Source organism: Molothrus ater, chromosome 2 (genome assembly GCF_012460135.2).
Source record: "Molothrus ater isolate BHLD 08-10-18 breed brown headed cowbird chromosome 2, BPBGC_Mater_1.1, whole genome shotgun sequence".
Classification (NCBI taxonomy): Eukaryota; Metazoa; Chordata; class Aves; order Passeriformes; family Icteridae; genus Molothrus; species Molothrus ater.
In genome coordinates this window covers 19,870,056-19,890,575 of record NC_050479.2, presented here as the reverse complement: position 1 = coordinate 19,890,575, position 20,520 = coordinate 19,870,056, and the positions used below count along the sequence as shown (strand labels likewise).

At 38.8% G+C, this 20,520-nt stretch overlaps 1 protein-coding gene across 3 annotated transcripts in view; it reads right to left on the bottom strand.

The window, feature by feature from the left end:
* ARHGAP6 (Rho GTPase activating protein 6) overlaps positions 1-20,520 on the bottom strand; it is a 317,200-nt gene that overhangs the window by 49,257 nt on the left and 247,423 nt on the right. For all 3 annotated transcript variants that reach the window (XM_036381638.2, XM_036381644.2, XM_036381652.2), the window contains exon 2: positions 10,665-10,824. In XM_036381638.2, coding sequence (XP_036237531.1) covers positions 10,665-10,824 — 160 coding nt within the window. The remainder of the gene's footprint in view (positions 1-10,664; positions 10,825-20,520) is intronic.

Here is a 20,520-nt window from a genome sequence, read left to right as displayed (position 1 = left end):
AGGCCTGCCCAGGCCACTGCACTCCTGCTGTGCAGGAAGCCACAGGTCTTACAGATGAACACAGCACAGCTGCACTAAAAGAAACACTTCAACAAGTACAAAGTGGATGCCTGCCTTGTTTGTGCAAGCTGTGTATAAATATCCTTAAAATAACAACATTTTTAATAGTTGCAGAATTTTTCAAACCACCACAACAAAACCAAGAATAAAGTTTCCTATCTTTCCTTTTAATTTGATTTTTGGGGGGTTTTTTTGTTGAAGGTATTCTTCAATCTTCTTGCATTTGGACTATTGACTGGAAGTAACTGCGTTGGAGAAGTCAGGGAAAAAAACCCTGTTCAGTTATTTTGCCATTCCTGTAATGAAAACATATATAGTTTTTTTGCCATTTAAATACTTTTAAACTAAAAATACATTTAAGATGGCTGCATTACACAAGCTCTGAGGAACAAGATATTCAGTGAGTTTTAGTATCCAAACACTAAATTATAATTGTCTGGGAGCTGATTTGTTAAACCTTTAGCTAGACCCCTGGAAAAAACTCATTTTGACCTAAAAATAAACAGTTGCTCAAGTACTTTTCTATGCCAGAATGAGGAAAATGGCTGCTGCTGCCATACATAGATGGGATGATGGAAGTAACTCAAAAAACCCATGCTAAGCTACCTGGCAGCCTTTAGAGGATTATGAAGGAAAGGTCAAATGCCCTTGTCTGTGGCTGTTAGTGGAAAGCAGCAAAAAGCAGGCAGATTCCTGGGAAGGGAAAACAGATACACAATGTCAGGTCTGACTTCCCTGTGCATAAACACACTCAGATTTTCAACTCATACACAGCTCTGCTCGCTTCAGCACATGCATCAGCACAGGATTGCCTGTGCCATAAGAAATCCCCAGTCACAGAAATCTAACAAAATAATACCAAAATCCCACCTCCCATCCCCCGACAAATCTCTTAACAAAACAGCCATAGAAAGTGGTCCAGGTCTTTTGATGGAATGCATGCCTTGTGTCAATAATGGAAGTAAAACTTGTCTCTAGGCCCACTGAAATTAGAGGGAACCACTCCTTCTAGGCTTCAGGGCATATTTGCTACACTGACACTGATGACAGCATTCATGAAAGAGTAACATCAATAGCAGGTGCAAGACAAAATATAGACACCACTTTTTCACATTATAGCAGTATCCACAGTGTGACAGGAGTTTCCCTGATCTCCAAAAATAGGAAAGTTCCTGACTTAAATAGCCTGGGATGCACCAGGGACCTTGTTGCTGTCGCTCTGTCTAAGTGGAAGACACTCAGAAACTGTGATGATGGGCAGAGGTTTGAAAGCTTTCAGAAAGACTGAACAACACTACCTTCTTGGAGTGTTTTCATAACTCAGAAAAACTGTCAACAGTAAAACAGGTAAAAAAAAAAGTTAAAAATTATCTACACTAGTAAGTAAAAACAACTACAGAACTACAGAAATTGATAAGGAGAGTTACCTTCAATCCAAACACTACAGGGTGGGCCAGGGCCAGAACAGACACAATCACCAGCATGTAGCTGGCCTTGGATTTACTGTTATCAATAAAGTCACTTGCACACCTGTACTGGCAGGTGAAGGAGCAACCAAACTTCTTCACATCTCAAATCTTTCCCCCTGCATTGCTCTCAGTGTGAGCATGAGTTGAGCTCTTCAAAGGAAGAGGAAATTCCTCTAACCCTCTGGAATTTAGGAGACCAGCCAGTGGTCACAGAGATGGTTCAGGGCACTCAGGTCTCCACTGTCTTCTGAGCATCATCTTGTTGTTATGACTCCTTTGTATAAGTCTGTCCTCAGACTCTCACTTTAAAGAAGCCACATCAGAAAATAAAACAGCTTCCCTAACTTACTCTCTCTGGGACTAATTAAACTAGTCCACAGTTGTCCTGCTCAGAGCTGTGATGGAGAAATGAAATGAGAAAGGAGCTCTCAGTGTGTAGAAGTGAAATCATGTTGCAGCAGGTCTCTCACTGGACAGTTTGGTGGCTCAAATGACTGAGCTGTTATCCCTCTGAAAAATGACCAACGGATCTTACTTCTAATGATGTCTCTTTGTAGTAATTACCTGTCCTTTGTATCATCAATCATAACAGAAACAGGTGTTGAAAATGTAAACCACACAGAAAAAAGACACAAGGAGCTCTGCAGAGAACACTTGGGTTGACTTCCTGCACAGAAATAGAGTCACATGGACATCTGTCTAATCTATTCTTCAAATCCTTCAGCAGGAGATTACATCTCCATTAAATCTCAAGGCAGCCTTTTCAGTGTAAAAGCCTAATACAAAGATATATATAGTACCACAGCTCTGATAAAATAAATCTATCTGGAGTCACTTTATCTTTCCTAATTAGTATCTAGAGACATTACATTTCTGGCACCAACCACAACTGCACTTAAATCATGCCTGTGGAAAAACTAGAGAAAATTTATTACCTAAGGCAAGAAAAAAATCATCAGGAATATTCCCTAATGCACTTCTGAAAGGAGCAACGCAGACAAGATAATATAAATAAAGTCTGATTTACAACTGAAATTTTTGCAGAAGTATACTGGAAGAGTACACGTTATACTGATGTTCCATGCTGGCAAAGCTCTGCCAAAGGCAAGCAGAATATAGAAACTGGTAGGCTGCAATGTCAGTACTCTTAATAAAGGTTCAAAAGCTTTTTCCTTGGCATGTATTTACTGGTATTTATTCTTTGGCTTTGAACCACAACAAAGCACAAATTCATAAGTCACTATCGAATCACCAGACATATATATTTTACTATTGGCAAAAAACAGGACAGCCTAGATGGGCATTCAGAATCAAAGGGTAAGTACTACATGAAGTGTTAAAGACAGATTTGGCAGAACACATCCAAGAATGTCTCTCTTACACTAGCGTTCTCTCAAAGGAAAAAGACTGAAATACACCTAATTTTGCAACGCAGTTTTAGAGCCTCTCAATGTGTATTTTGCTTCCCAACACTGATCCTCTCTACCTCTCTATTCAACTTTTGAATATGGCCAATGGTCAAGATCAATGTTTTAAAATGAAAGCTGGGATTTTCCTGTCTGACACTAATACAGACAAAATACCAAATATACTTACACATACTTCAAGTCAATAGCTATTTCAAGTGTAGTCCTAAAGAAGCTACATTAGATAGAAATTTTTTTCTGTCTCAGAAGTAATATTTAAATTCTATGGGACATAACATCAAATATATGTGGTGTATTTATAACATCAAATATATGTCTCTGGATCTGATGTTTCAAAAGCAGTACCCTAAATGTACAACAGACAGCATCTAAATAAGCAACTGCCCTAGTAATGAAAAACCCTCGTCATGGTTCCATCTTCTCTAACTTTTCATGATATATGAATATATGACATATGAACTTTTCACGATATATGGAAACATGGATTGTAATATTTCCTTATTTACCTTGGGAATTTAAGCAAGATCTCTTTCCTTCACCATGAAGGGAACTGAAAGACTCCTGTCTGTCAGTGCTCCTGCCCACTGAGCCCCACAGCTAAGTATTCCTTCAGGGTCCATCCCTGTCCTCATTCCTTTCCTCTCTCTCCACAAAATACTACTCAACAGGTAGGTTCTCAGAAATTACAGAAATTCTCAGAAATTATTTTAAATGTGCTAAGCTATACACTTATTTTGTCATATTTACATTTATCAGTGCCATTGATTTTCCTGTGAAGCCTACAGCATTTTCTACCTCTGTTCTGTGTTCATACAGCACAATGAAAATGCATGCTGCTTATCAATCAATCAAAGCTCCTAGTTATTTACAAAATACTATTTAGTAAAAAAACTAGGTTTTTTTGTTTGTAGTGATTTTTTTAATGAGTAAAACCTTTTGCTTTTAAACCTATTAGCTTAACTCTGACACAATAGCTAAGTTGAATAAAGTCTTCCTGATGTAAACAGACATGTAAAACATGCTATGTGACACAAGAAAATCTCGGAAATCAATTTGCTGAGCACTGCAGAGTCTTTTAGAAAAAGACTGCCTCACAGCAAAAATAAAAAAAGGGAACATCCCTCCCTCTTAAGTTTTGAAGATAATAAATTATTTCCCCTGTTACAATGTTAGAAAAATCATATTCTTGCAAGCTTGATGTATTTCCATTTTGTTATTTTATCAACAGTGACAAAAAAGTGAATTTGAAAGAAAAAATCCTGACAAAAATTTCTGCAAATTTCCTTACTGGGAGGAAAAAAAATATGAAAAAGTTCTTTTCTTGTTTTCTTATCTCTCTGCCTGGAAAAACTCCTGTCACCTTCACTTTGATAAATGCCTGTGTAGCATAGTTCAAGATTGTGTCTCACAACCTCTACCCTGCAGCAGCTGGGACTTCTCCTAGCTTAAAACATTAATTCAATTTTATTTCCTTCTTTTTTTTTTTTTTTACCCAGACTGAGAGATATTTGGTTTTGTTTTCTTAGAATGAAAAAAGGAATCCGTAGAAAAATACATTTTTCCATGAAATATTTAAATTGGAGTGGACAGGTGGGAAGTTTCAGTCTGAAAATCAGCAAGTTGAACAGTTTTTATCTCTGACCAGTCTGTCTCATACAGCATAGCCAAGATTTACTAAGGCAGCATAAAGGAGGAGAATTTATCTCAGCCTTACATGTCTTAAATATAATCTTCATGAACTCTACTACATTGAAAGAAAAGCTATGGACTCATAAGCCCATGCCAGAGACAGTATTTATATGAGAAGAATCAGCAGAGGCTGGCATTAAGAGGGGTGGTAAGAAGCCTCTACACTCAGAAGATACCCTGACACCAGCTCAAAAGCAGCCAGTCCCTGAGCCTGTAACTCCACAATGTATATGCTACAGTTTACTCAGATGTTTTCCACTGCCACAACAGCTATAATGTATGCAACATGGTCAGTGATTAAAAACAAAGAGCAGTTTGGAGCCCTCACAAAAATGCAAGCCCAGATAAAAATCACAGTCACTCTCAGTGTTAAGGAAAATGAAAAATGAAATATAATGGTGAGTAATGTAAGCAAAAAACAGATTGAAAGAAGCATGCCCTGCCAAAATAAACCAGAAGCATAGAATTGTGTTGTGTAACTCTTAATTCCCTTTTCTATTCAGAGCTTAACTGGAATGGGGGGGGCAAAGTACACAAATGAATGTAAAAATTCAGAAAGCCCAGCCATGTTTTCCTTCATTTCAGAGACAGGGTTGCCTCAGCTCTCAGTCTGTAATCACACACTTATCCATGCCTGCATCTTCACACTCACCTTACTAAAACAAGTCATACAGGAGGAGACCAGTGCTCACTCCATGTGAGCAGATGCACGGTGTCACATGTCACAAAGCTCGCATACAAAACCATACACCACCACAGGTTCAAGCAGCAGCAGCTTCCCTTAAAATTACCCTCCTTAAACAACTGGGACTGCATTTAGGCTTCTAAACCTACCCTTGCAACATCTTCATTGCAACTAAAGAAATGACCTGAGAACCAGATCTGACAGTGAAGTTAAGAATTACTTTCTCTCTCCCAAAACATCACAGAATCAAAGAATCATCAAGGTTTGAAGAGACATTCAAGATCATCCAGCCCAACTGTCAACCCAGCACAAGCATAATCACCAGTGAACCATATATAACCCCAAAATGCTATCATCATTGATTCTTGCTCTCCACAAATCCTCCAGCCCCACTGCAAAGCTGAGAAGAACAACATCCTGTTAGGAACTGGAAAGAACATAAGAAGTGATTTTCTCTTCTTGAATAAAGAGAAGACTCGAATGTGATCCCTGAGTCTCAAATCCTCTTCCAAGCCCCTTCACCAACACGTTCCCATCATACCTTCAAAACTCAGGCAGATGCTCTAGGAGCTGAAGCCTTAGTTTTCCATTTGCTCAACTCTTAGTAGTTTCTACCCCTGCTTCCAAACACAGGGTCAGTAAAGTGGGACAGGACTGTTAAGATGGTCATTATAAACATGAGATATTTAAGGAACTGATCCAATCAAACCTCATTCAACAACCTCTCAGCTCAAGAGATACCTTTGAGCCAATGAACAGAAGAAAATGAGGTCCTCTGCTGCTCTGATCCCAGTTTTACCCTGCAGAAGCCATCTAACTTGAGTTAGCATTTGCTTGTGAAAACCTGTAAAAGGTTCATTGTTCTCACTAATTGTGTGCAAGGACATACACAAAATCTTAATGTCACCAAAAAGTAAGCACACCTGAAGTGAGTTGCATCACCATTTTTTTCTCCTATTCTAAAGAGAAGATTGACTTCCCTGAAATGAGAAAAGACACGCTATATTGTAAACATGAATTGCAAAGAAGCATCAGCAGAATGGTACTGTTGTGACATTCAGAATGTCAGCAAATTAAAAATCTTTCACAGAGTAATTGAATTGGTAAAGAAACTGCATAATGCTTTGCCTGGAAATTACATCCTCGTGCAACGTAACACATTAACCAACACAAGATAAATGACTCTTGGTCTAATTTCTGGTGGAAAATGAGGGAATGACATGGGGGAGCAAAAAAGGAGTTGATTACAGAATTTGAAAGATAAAAGGCAGAAAAGCAAGACAACAAGAAACAAATGTGAAACATCTCATGGTATATGTAAAACTAGTACCTCTTGATCAACTTGAATTCATTCATACACTTTAGTGCAATTGCAGCATATTTTAAATGATATGCTGGTTAAAGAAATTCCTGTGGGAAGTGATCTCTGTGACCACAGGATATTTTACTAGGAGATGTTAGTAATGTTCTTCATTAACAGTAATAGCTACAATACAGTGAAGGAGAGGGATTACATATGAGGTATCACAGTCTATGCATGCCTACACAAGCATGGGAATAGCCAGACAAGCCCTGGCAGAGGTAAACTGCACTAGCTGTGACAAAGGGACTGTCTGAGCATGGTAGGGCTGAAGCATTATGAAGAAGCAACCAGTAACAGTGTCTGTGGTTGCAAAGATAAGGCAGAGGCATCTGTACTCTGGTTTAACCTCCATGCAAGCACGTTTGGCACAAACACTTGTTAGCCACAAACAATGAATTTTTACTTTTCACCATACCTATGCCAGTAAATGTAATCATTCAAATGCCTGTAGGAAGCAAATGCCCAGCAGGCACATGCATGTTCTAATGTAATTCTCTACCAAGTTTTGAAAAGCAGCCAAAGAAACACAAAGAAGTCAAACTCTATGCACAGATTTCTAAATTTTCTAATACATAAATAGCTCCACTTGCCTCCTCTCATGAATATTTTCATATGGCATTCTCTGAAGTAGAAGAGAGTTGTAGAGTACATCTTTCATTTTTCTGGATCTCTCCAGACCTACAGAGCTCCTCTAGCTCTCTCAGACAGTACTAGTTCTACATCTCACAGTTTTAACAATCTGTTTTTAACTTGAGTCTGGTTTTAACCTGATGGCTGTGATGGAATTCTATTTTATTTGCATTCTTGCATGTCCAAAGTGCCCAAGCCAGTTTCACATGGATAAAACTTGAAATTCCCATTTTACACATGATGTTCGACTGTGATGATTAACTGGATGGCTGCCAGTAAACTCTTGTTATAAATTTTCATTCCACACATTTAAAAATTATAGGAACATGAAATGGACTTCAGAGTGTCTCTGCAAAGGGCCTAAACCAATCTGTAATAATTTCAGAACATGGTAGATTCTTATTCTCCTATCAAAGTACCATCACAGATGTAGCATGATGGATTGACAGAGTGATTATTAGATATACCCACTTCAAAATATTATTTATTTCTGTTGTCAAAACTGGTGCCAAGCTTTGAAAGAGGATGGACAGTTAAATACGAAATGTACCTTAATTCTAGCTATTACCTTCACTTCCTTCAATAGATGGTATTACAACATTTTAAAATTCAATTGTACTGGCTATTCTTTTATGATGTATACCTTAAAACACAGAAAATCTAATGATCTGGTCATTCAAAGCAAGAATGCAGATGTGCAATTATTTGCCTCTTATTAATAATCTCACTGGTACATCCAAACTGGAGAGCAGAACTGAATAGCCAATTTATTTCTCAGTCAAACTGAGCCAAGAGATTCATGAAATGATGGGGCCAGCAGTAGCGATGAAACAGTAGCCTGGAGTTCCTGACTTTCTGAAATGCCTTTTATTTTTAAATGTTTAACAAACATTTATATTCTTATTTAGTTTCTACCTTTACAATTACACTTTTCAGACCCAATATATCTAAAACTTCGTGTTTTATATTTACCCATGTATATATATATGCTGTGAAAATAAAATTAGGATTTGTGTGTGATGCAAACCTGAAAGACTCCCCAAATATTTGGGCTTTCATGGCAGTCCCAGCAGGAAACAGCAAGCAGAACACAAAAGCAATACTCACTCTTCAAACTCAGAGTTTCTGAGCATAGCTCAGTGGAGACTGGTGACAAGTGGTGTTCCTCAGGGGTCCCCATTGGCACCCCCAGAGCATGGTATCTCTGTCAGTGACACAGACAGTGACACTGAGTACACCCTCAGAAAATCTACCAAGAGCAAACTGAGTGGAGTGGTTGACACACCTGAGGGATGGGTCACATCCATAGGGACCTGGACAAGCTTGAGAACTGGGCCCAGGGAAACCCCATGAGGTCCTGCACCTGGACAGCTCCTGGCATCCATACAGGCTGGAGATGAATGGATTCAGAGCAGCCCTGCTGAGAGGGAATTGGTGCTGCTGGTGGATGAGAGGCTGGACATGAGCCAGCGATGGGCCCTTGCAGCCCAGAAAACCAAACACATCCTACACTACATCCAAAGCAGCATGGCCAGCAGGGCCCCTCTGCTCTGCTCTGGTGAGACACCACCTGGAGTGCTGCATACAGTTTTGGGGTCCTCAGCACAGGAAGGATATGGACCTGTTAGAGCAGGTCTAGAGGAAGGCCACAGAAATCACCAGAGGGATGGAGCATCTCTGCTACAAAGACAGGCTGACAGAGCTGGGGTTGCTCAGCTCAGAGAAAGAAGACTCTGGAGAAATCTTACTGTGGCCTTTTAGTAATGAAAGGGGGATTAAAAGAAAGGTGGGGACAGTCATTCTAGTAGGGTCTGTTGCAACAGGAAAAGGGGTAATGGTTTTAGAACAAAAAAGGATAGATTTAGAGTAGGTGTAAAAAAGATACTTTATGGTGAAGGTGATGAGACACTGCAAACAGGTTGCCCAGATAGGTGGTAGATACCCAATCCCTGAAAACATTCAAGGCCAGATTGCATGGGACCCTGGGCAACCTCATCTCGTTCAAGATGTCTCTGCTTATTGCAGGGGGTTGGACTAGGTGACCTTTAAGGTCCCTTCCAAGCTAAGCCATTCTATGAATGTGTATACTCAATTGTCTCGGATGATATTACCACACATCCATCCACATATGCAGGACCTCCATATGTGCATGTTCATTTCTCTTGGGAACAGCCATTGGCAGTTCAGACTGTCAGAAATTATTGGAATGCTCTTAGTGTTCCAGTTTTTCCTAGGAATATCTGATAAAATTGTTTTCCTGTTGATCAAACTTGTTTTTGAGTGACCAGGGAAGCTGGTGAGGCTTGAAGAAATTGATAAAATCCATCTCACTACAAACTGATGCCTTGCTATATGCATGAAGTTGGATTTTGTTGGTTTTGGCAGGAGTTTTCTGCAGATACTAAAAAGCTGATGAATACAAAAGCCTGTCTCTTTCACACTTGTTTTCTATGTCATTACTTTCACAGACTAGACAACTTTTTTTCTGCTTAACTTAGACTCATTAAAAATTGCTTCTGTGGCATCACTGTGTATGTGCTACCACACAGCACCTCTGGTCAAAGGTGAGAATTCAGTGATCCTTTGTTATTCCTTATGTAAGTATACAACTGCAAAGAAACCATAGGAAAGCCAGATTTGCAGATGATTGCACAACAGCTATCTCTGCTATGCTTGATCTGCAGCCTACAGGAAACAACAGAAACTTTCTCATTAGTGAGGTTTAGATCCTTTCCATGGTAACCTAAGAACAGGTCTACCACATGCACATCAGGATTCTGATAGCTGAGCTTCTTTTCATTTCATGTCCTATTTCCTAGGAGTTTGATGTTTTGTGCTGAAAATTATCTTTTTTTTTAGGAAATAAGCAACACTGTCTTTAGGAAAACTTTGGTAGGACTCATTATTTGACATAAATGTCTTCACTGTCTATCTGAACTAGTGACAGTTGGCTTCCTTCACAGACAATGTTACACAGAGTGAAAAAAAACCATTTCTATGGTAAGATCTACCTACATAGACATTTAATTATGGATATCAGGAAATATAAGAAATGCATTTTTCCCTCAACTGAGTATCAAGACATCCTGGCATGACTGGGTCTGATTTAGATTATCTACCCCGTAGACATCTGCCCTTGATCAGATGATCCCACCCCTAGGTGGCCCAAATTGGACACAGCAGACAAACAACTTTACTCATCATTTTTACATAATGACTGTGGTTAAGCAAAACTGAAATGGAAGACAGTATCTGTGGAATAAAAAACCCCAGTGTTTACTGCTGTGATATGAAATCAGTGGCTTAACAATCTAAATAGAGACAGCTTATCAAGCCCTTACCTTTGGGGATAGTAATCTGACAGCCCAGGTCACAGTCCTGCTGCAACTGATAAAAAGCCACTTCCTGCAGCCGAGCACGCTCCAGCTCCGAGAGGCTCTGAACGGGAACTGACTTCAGCCGAACGCTGCGCCCTGACATGCTGTTCCAAGTGAAATCACCCTACAGGAAATCAAATGGAAAAATATGAAGCATCATATGGTATGCACACAGTTTAATAAACAGAACCATCTCTTTTACTGCTACAAAAAACAACACAGGTTCTTCTCACCAAAAGGCCATTCTCTCAGACATCTAACTTTTCAAATATCTTTATTTTCCCTAGAGCAGCATTCCTTAAAAGGGATACAGACATGCAAAACAAGAAGTCAATTCTGTCTGAAGCCATTTAATCAAGTATTGTTGAAAAACATTAGGATTCCAATAACAAAAAGCACTAAGCAGGGAAGGGGGGGAAAAAAAAAGCACCCTTGTCTGCTTTTCCCAGTTTACTTTCTCTGTACAGCACTTGACGTTACTTAATTCTCTTCCCGCACCATCAGTCAGAGCAGCAGATCTCCAGGGACAATATCCATCTTCTCTCCCACATCTTGCTCATCCTACTCCAGCAGACTTGGAGAATGCACTGGCAGAGCCCCTTTTCCAACACATCTCATCTCCTCCTTATGACGAGGCTGTGTTTAGAATATGAACGACTAAATGACAAGACATTCCATGTTTTTGAACAGCTGCAATAACAACCTATTTGTTAACATTTATAGAGGAAAACAGCATGAGATATGCTACATCTCTGGAAGATACCAATTATGCTTGGAAAGCAAACTGAAAGCTTTAGCTGTTGTATATCCCACCTGTGAGAACCTACACAAAAAAACTATTCCAAAATACTCCCAGTATTCAGCTTGGGCCAGAGAAGTAATCATCACTCAAAAAGAAGAGCGAGCACAAACACAACCTTAAAGCCTGACAATTAACGTAAAACTTCCCGAATTCATCTCAAAGAGCACAGACTAGTACAGGGAGAGAAAGAATTTGTTTTTCATTCTGACCATGTTAAAAAATAAACATCAGTCTTGTCAGTCAGTATAACCTGATGCAGCTGCTGATAATGAAAAAACTCTGATGCACATCAGCTGGGCGGTAAGAAACCCAACAACCTGCCTATTATCACAGCATGGCAGACTTACAATTAAAAGACTTCACTCTCATTTTCAGTTTAAATTTCAACATCTTTACCTTCACTGCATACTAATTTTTTTCACTGTAAACTTATGATTCATCAGTTCTGCAGTCAAAGGACTTCAAAAATTATTGGTAGAAGCTCCTTAATATAAAAATCAGTAAAATTAGACTTTACTTAGCATTATGCAAACATCTTTTTGCACATTTCCATATAATTTGCCCATATATGCCTATGTATATTTATATACACACGTACAACCTGTACATACATTTGCATTTAAGCACATATGCACATCTATGACTGTGAGTGTATCCACATAGAAGCATGAGACAAAAACCATTTACAAATGTGCAGCACCATTTAGCAATACAGATTAAAGAAATTACACAGTTAACACTCTTTCTTGTGATTCACAAAATATGCTTGAGTTCAGCAAGGAATTTTTTTTCTTTTTTTGCCAGAGTAGCTTTTTTAAGTCATTAAGCAATCATAATAGATAAAGGCACTACCTCAATGTCAACAACTGGACCTCTATATCTTAATGCATGTACTATGATCAATGTCTTTATACTATTTATATGCACGTGGGCTACATATGCAAAACTTCTGTGTTACCCCAGTATTTAACTACTGCAATTTGTTACTTCATTTTTTTTCTCTTCACCTGTTCTTGTTCTTCTGGTGCCTTACTGTTGACTAATAAGATTTAGTAATCTCAGACTAAAGGCTTGCACAGTGTTACAAGCCAAGCTGTGTAGCTTAAGTCAAGCAAAACCAAACCAGCAAGAGTCACATAAACCTTATTTGAAAAACTGCAAGTAAACATTTACATTTTTTAGAAAGCTGTTGTCATTTATAGATAAAAGTGATCAAAAACATCATCCAAAACCAGACAATGTATACAACAATACTAATTCCTTTCCAACCCTGATAATGCAAAAGAAACTTTACAAGCACAGAAGTATGCCATTCAATCTTCATGAACATATAAAATATAAAGTATTCTACAGTCAAAATGCTACAGACAGAGAAATACAGGTTTTTATGATGGAGTTTAGGGTATTTTATCTTAAGTTATTTCTCCCTCATGAGCATTTTTATAAACAAAAATATCACTGGTATGTCTACCATAAAAAATCTGAAATCCTAACCCTTAATATTAAAACAGGAATGGGAAGCAAAAATGACACCCCTAAGAAAACGTTAAGGTAACAGAATACATGTCCTGTTTCCTGTAGACCACAAAAACCAAGTGCAGCATGAGACTTCTAAGAATTACCACAAATTAGGCAAAAGTTCCTAACTGAATTCTGCATGAATACATGAATTATTCCTCTTTTTCAGGAATGAAATAGAATTATGAAAAATAATTTATAAAGAAATGAAAAATCAATTACAATAAATGAAAAAAAACCCAGGTTGTTATTCTGCCAGTTTGCAAGGCCCCCATATGTTCTTGGTGCTCACTGTCTAGCTAAAAACAGTTATTTGCAACATTTGCACTTTGCAATGCCTGGTTGCTGAGATTAAAGGGTTTGCAATCACTCTGCCCAATTGCTGTGCACTAAAGAAGACATTCCTTTTCAACACTTGATGGGTTTGATAAAATCTCTGCTAGGTCACATTAACATAGGTTTTTATTATGCTAATGGAACACATGACTAATAAACTAAAATATTTTTGGAAAATCATGTGGTAGGTAGGGCCAATGAAATCTCCCAATCTTTAACAGTTCAAGAAACATTTCCTTGGAAAATTCTGTTTCATTTTGCAAATATATATCACTTATATATCACCGTCTTCTAGGAGTCAAAACACAGTATTTGAGAATTTAATCTATTCAAATACTCTGATGCTTTACAAAACACAGGGTAAATTACAGGCCTCATCTTCCTCCCAAAACACTGCACAGTTATACAAACAGCCTCTAAATATTGCAAAATCATCCAGGCTTGGGAGAGGTCCAGAAAAGTCAAACTCCCTTGAAGAATGGGTACTCATGTAATTACATCTGCCTAAAGCTATTCAGCATTCTGTGGGGCAACCAAAGGAGGATAAGGGCAGCACAGACATGAAGAATATTTTCTGTTTCTCTCTCCATATGAGAAGAAACACTTCACCAGCCTAATTCAACATCAGCCTGACCTAGCTGGAAGCTTAAAAGGAGCAGAAGACCTTTAAGCAACAAGTCAGAATGACGTTTGTTTTTGAAGTTCATGCTTATATGTGTGCAGACGTAGTACACAGCTTGCTTTCTATTATTTAGATTATAGGACTGTAAGTCTGAATATGCTCTGCAAATGATTCCATCACCAAGAAGGAAAAAAGGCAACACAGAAACAGAAGAGTGCAAACAGAAATACTGTTCTGGGATAAAGTGATCAGCCTGACAGGACACAAACTGCTAAATGCACAGCTGCCTTCATCAAAGAATTTTATGAAACCATAACCTAGACCAAAAGCCTTCTCTGTTTTTTTTTTTTCCACCAACCAGTCACATATTTTTCCTCTCAAATCCACAACTTCAGCTGCATTTTCTCTCTGGCATGCCCATTAACATCTAACATCTTTCCTCCACTCAACTGAGCAGTTCACTTACCAGGTAACTACCTAAAATACCAGAGCAGATGACTCAGCAAAGAAGACTGCTGGAAAACTGCACCTTTGCCTCTGAAGAATCTGAATCTGTCCATTTTCCCTGTACTTCTTGTCCACAGTCATAAGCACAATCATGAGCACATTTTTAATAAGATGCAGACTGCAGCTTTTCTGATATTCTTCAAGCATTTTTCTAATAGGCTGGATGTTTGGTAACTCCAAAATAAACATTAAGTGGTACATCCTGACTTAAGTAACACCATGCACTTAAATTACTCTTAAGCATGTCTAAGCTATTCTTGTGTGCCTGACCTTTCTCCCGAGCCTCCAACAGAAAATCTTGCAGATGTCTTTTAGAAAAGCCTTGCTCTTCTGTCTTTGGTACAATACAGAAACTGGTTGACAACTGCACAGAATGCTGAATGTAAATGCAAATCTATAGGCAGTGAGCAGCCTTGATTTCTGTGGAGTTTCAAGCATTAATGAGTTATGTGGATGGGAAAAGGTTAGGAAATAAGAAACCTTACACGTCACAGTTTTATAAAAAAGAATTTAATGCAAGATGGAGAATGCAATTTTTGTCTTATGCCTTATTGCTATTGTTAATGACTTTGGTCTGTACTGATTTAGGTGAACACCATTATCAGATTAGCTGTCTACTTTTCGTTAGTCTTTTGCTCAAAATCATTTGAAACCACTAAGATCAAAACCGATTACGTCTACTTTTTTCTATCCTAGCAACTTTTAGCTATGTGCACGTATTTAGATGGGTGTCCACTATAAAAGAACTTAGTGGTTTTGCACAAAAAGATTATATTGCAAATAATTTGGCAATTTGCAAATAATATAGTATTAGAGTGTCTTAATTCTGTTTGTTTAATTACTTCTTTAAGCTTCATGAAACTGTATATCACTGCCATTTTACAACCTTTTGTTTCCCCATGTCATTTATTTCAACTCTCTATACAATTATTTCCAGACTCCTCAGGCATAAACTCTCACAATTTGGCTACTGGTACAGGTAATCCCTCTTCATTTCCCTGGTGCTGCTAAAGTAAAAGTCAGTCACTTCAGTACAGCTACATACTCTGTCCTATTGAATCAACATACAAAACACTGTTCCTGGACAGGATGAAAATGAAGGAGAAGGGGAAAAACTCATTTAAGTAGTCTTTTAAGCATTACATGCAGTTAAGAACTGCATGGAAACTATTATTAATGCTATCCCAGATAATTACCGGCAAATTAAGGAAAAGTTAAAAAGCAGTAGATGGTACAAATGTGCTATGACCTGACTCACTCTGCCACCCTCATTTCAGATGCTCTTCCATAGCATCCACAGCTCAGTGCATGACAGGCAGCACCCTGGTTTCCAGCAGGCATTGCTAACAACTGCAACCCAAGATGCTCTCAGATCACACAGATGCTCCCAAGTGTCCGCTACTACTGCAAAAGAATTCCTTCAGATGAAGGAAATGCCACCTCAACACTATACAAAGAAGCACAAGACTTGCTGTGTGACATTAAAGCAATCAGAGGAAGAGATCTAAACATGGATATACAAAGTATGGGGCCTCAACAATTAATCTTCATTAAGAAAGACTGACTTCACTAGAGTTGTTATCTAGGGTGACATCCTGTTCCCCTTGACGTCAGTGGCAAAATTATTAATATAACGTCTCCTCTAGGAAGAGAGTAAGTACAGTCCAGATGATTCTGTGGTAGCTTGGAGCCTTGCACTAAAGTTGCCTTATCTCACACTACATTGTATTTAAGTGTAGTTTTGTTGGAAAGATCACATTTTACAAAACACTGGTTGAGATATCAAAACTACCTAATGGCAATTAATTAATATAACCACTGCATTGCCAAAGACAGACACTTCTTCAAATCCTGTCTCATTCCCAAGGCTGGAAACCCATGTATTCAGGATCAGTACTGCAAGGCAACCCCTGTGGGAACACTGGGAAGCTGGTATTCCACTCAGGGGAGACAGAATTCACACCCACAACAGAAATACTTCATCTAGCAAGAAGGCATGAACTCGTGTCCAGGTAAAGATATCCATTTCAGACTATTAATTACAGTGGTGATTTCCATTTATCAGAGTAAAAACTAACTTTGGTCTAAGGATAAACAGAGAGCAGAACAATGAGCATGCTTTCATAGGAGTATTAAAACTGTTGAAATAAAGGGGAAAATATTTCCAGATCAACCTTTCCAAGTTTTCTAAATGCCTCAGGATACTATTTCATGTTTAGAGTATTTAAAAGGCATTCTCTTACAAAACCCTGATGTGTAATGGCGATGTATTTAATTCCTTTTCTGACATTAATAAACCTGAATGATGTACAAAGATATTGCCCAGCAAAATATTCATCCCTAACATATGGACTCTATACTGAACTTTTTCAACTGATCCAAAAACCAACCTCCAGAAGTCAGAAAGCTCCCCTAAAATGCATCAAAATATATGGTCAGTTTTTTTGGATTTCTTACACACAATTAAACTAGACATGGTCAAATACCTTTTTGGAGGTTTCAAAATAGATACAAAACACCTTAAAAAGCCCAAATCCAACTTCAGAATTACAGCTGAAACTTTGTTGGTCTTCACATTAGCAGCTTTTTGAGTGTTTTCATGTGTAATAGAGAATTAAGCCATACTGCAATACTGTGAATTTTGCTGCAGGTTAAGGGTACAAGCAGTGCTGTCACAACTATGACTGCATGAAGTAACAAACTGAAAAACTGCAGTAGTTAAACCATCTGAGAGCACAGCAGTGAGCTACAGAAGTTTCATCAATCTCAACACATAAAATGTGGGACTACATAAAATGTAGTCTCGTTACATTAAGAGAATTATTTTCCTTTCTATTGGTTCGTTTACTGTACATTTTGAGAGGCTGGTGCTAGGTTTTTCCAAGTGTTAAACACTTTTCCAAGTGTTAAACTCCTGCTTCATTTGGAATAACAAGAACTCTGCAAGCTAATGGCAGCTGAACCAAAATCCAATACAATAGCTGCACAAATATTATTTTTAGTTGCAAAGCTTACTTAAACAGACTCCACACCAGTTCCTATGACCAACACAGATGTGATCCCAACAGCCCTCAGTGTTCAGCTGCCTGTGAAGGTGAATGAAGAGCTACAGCCATGATACACTGAAGACTGGCATCTACTACTCTTTGAGTTTTCCTGTGCCACAGGTTATGGAAAAGGAGGACTGTCCTGAGGACAACTCTTGCTCAATACTGCAGGTTACTGTAATCCATTTATTCCATGAGTGCCATCTAGAAAAGCCATGTGCTTACTAAATGTAAAGCTTCATGTGAGATTCTGATTATTGAAATAGTGCTCCTTCTCCTAAGCCTAACGAGATTAATGTTAAGCAAACAAAATAGTAAGGCTGAAACTATATGTGAACTGTATTTAAACAATCTGAATGAAAAAAATTATGTGTCCTATTTGGATATATGATCCTGTAGTACAAAATATCCCAGTGAAACAACGAGGATCACTGCTTGCACAGCACAAAATTAACCATTTCTGCACACAATTAGAGGTATCAATATGACCATAGCCAATGCTTTGAACAGTTAGGAGTGGCATCTATTTGTATTATATAAAAGAGAGGCATATATTTGTCCATATAAAAGAAAAAATTGCAACATTTTAGAAGAAAGGAAATTACCTACTATTTAAAAGAGAGAATGCATGTGAAAGAGTACACATTGTAATTTCCAAGCCTGCAAAAATTGTATCTGCCAAAGTATTGTACACAAAGCTAAAAATATGTATTTGAGTACTCTAGTTTATTTCCTGGATTTTGAGCTTTTAAGACTCATGCAGATTACGTGATCTGACAAGGATACTGTCACAATCTCATAATGAAAGTTAAAAATCAAATAATTCTATAGCTCCAAGAACAGAGATCTGACTAACAGCATAGTCTTTTATTCAATACAAAACTCTACTCTTACTGTTTCAAGTGGTTCATACCAGTCTTTTCTATAAACTTGTACAACTGACAGAAAGAAAAATGAGGTCTGTTGCACACAGGAAAACAGTCATCTGACTACCTGAATACCAGATCTGGCTGAAAAACAATTCTAGGGCGTTATTTTCTTCTTTTGAGGGGGAGAGTGGGGCTGTGTGTTATTTACTTGATAGATACAAAATGCAAGATATCTCTAAATACTGACATTTGCAAAGTAAAGTGACAGCTCTCAGTTATACAGCTAAAATACAAAGGACTTGGGAAGAAGTCTGGGAAGTAGTGACCTGACCTGGAGCAAGAGTCTGAACCAGGCTTTCACACAATCACAAGCATTAAGTTGGAAACTACCTCCAAGATCATCATGTCCAACCTTTGACTGGACACCATCATGCAAACTAAACCCCGAGCACTGTGTGCCACACTGTCATTTCTTTAATAACTCCAGGGACAGCGACTCCACCACCTGCCTGGGCAGCACATTTCAATGCTTAACAACGCTTTCAGTGAAGAAATTACTCAGAATGTCCAACCTGAACCTGCCAAGGTGCAACTTGAGGGCCTGTCCTCTCCTACTGCTGGTTGCAGAGAGCAGTAAGATCCCCTCTTGACCTTCTTTCTCCAGGCTAAACAATCCCACCTCCCTCAACCACCCCTGAAAGGACCTGTGCTCCAGGCCCTTCGTCAGCTCCACTGCTCTCCCCTGGACACACTCCAGCATCTCAGTGTCTTTGGAGAGGGGTCCTGAACTGGACACAGGATATGGGGTGTGACCTCACCAGTGCCCAGGACAGGGGAAGAATCCCTTCCCTTGACCTACTGGACACACTATTTCTGGTACAGGCCAGGATGCCATTGGTCTTCTCGGCCCCTGGGCACTGCTGGCTCCTGTTCAGCCACTGTCAACCAGCAACCTCAGGTCCTTTTCCACTGGCACACATCTTTCCCAGACTGGAGAGATGCCTGGGGTCATTATGGCCAAAGTGCAGGACCCAGCACATGGTCCTATTGAACCTCATGTTGCCAGGCATGGCCCATGGATCCAGGTTTACCACATCCCAGACAATTGCCCTACTCAGGAGGCCACTGTCTACTCCAACATCTCCATCCCTACTATGCTGAACCTCAGTAGAGATTTCCAGAGCCATCTGCAAACTCATTACATGAATGGCTCCTCTGAGAGCTGACTTGGACACCTCTAACAGTGACCACCCACCGACTCAGTACTGTGACCATGTGGGCTTCCTCATGCCCATTCTCTTTTTCATAAACTGGCTGAGATAAATGCTGAAAAAAGGTTGTAGGAGCCGTTTTCTTCTTTAAGGAAGTTTTCTTTGAGTCATGAGTTTATTTCACCAGACAGCAGTGCTGCAGTGTAAGCAACACAGGAGTTCTGGAAGGTAGGGACAAGTGCATTTCAGACATGCAACAAGTAAAAAATTAGCTTTTAGAAAACAGGAGTTTTCACTTCTTTTGCTAAATAATCACTCTACACTTCAGTTTTACTACTCTCCCACTATGTTCACGAGTGCAAACATTACCCTGATGTCATGCAGCCCAGGACAAGTCTGTATCAGAGAGTGAGTTACAGTGCTCTGCCAATCTACTCCAGTTTATTGGGACTGCGTTTCTTCCTTTATTTGTTGGGGGTTTTGTAAGATCTGGGATATCAAATTCCACCCATACCAGCAGCTGTTTTGCTGATTCTGTCTCTTTCCTGAAGACCCTGCAAAGATGATTCTCTATGGAAAAAGCTCAGAAAATACACAAACTCTAATTACAAGGAAAAATACTGTGAGTACCAATGAGGTGGCTTTGCACTCCTTAGTATTATGAATACTTTTCATCCATACAATTACTTTCCCTCTTCTTCCTATGCAATGAAGCACAATATGATCTCTTTTTGGAAAGCACAGCACATTACATTAGCTTAATGAAAAGCACTATTCTGGCATTTCTTAGAAAAAATTTACTGTTTGCACACATGACTCTGCTGATTTGCCATTAAGTTCATTACCAAACAGGGCTTAAATATTTTTTAAGAAACCACTTCAACTATACTGGAACTATTCAAACAGCT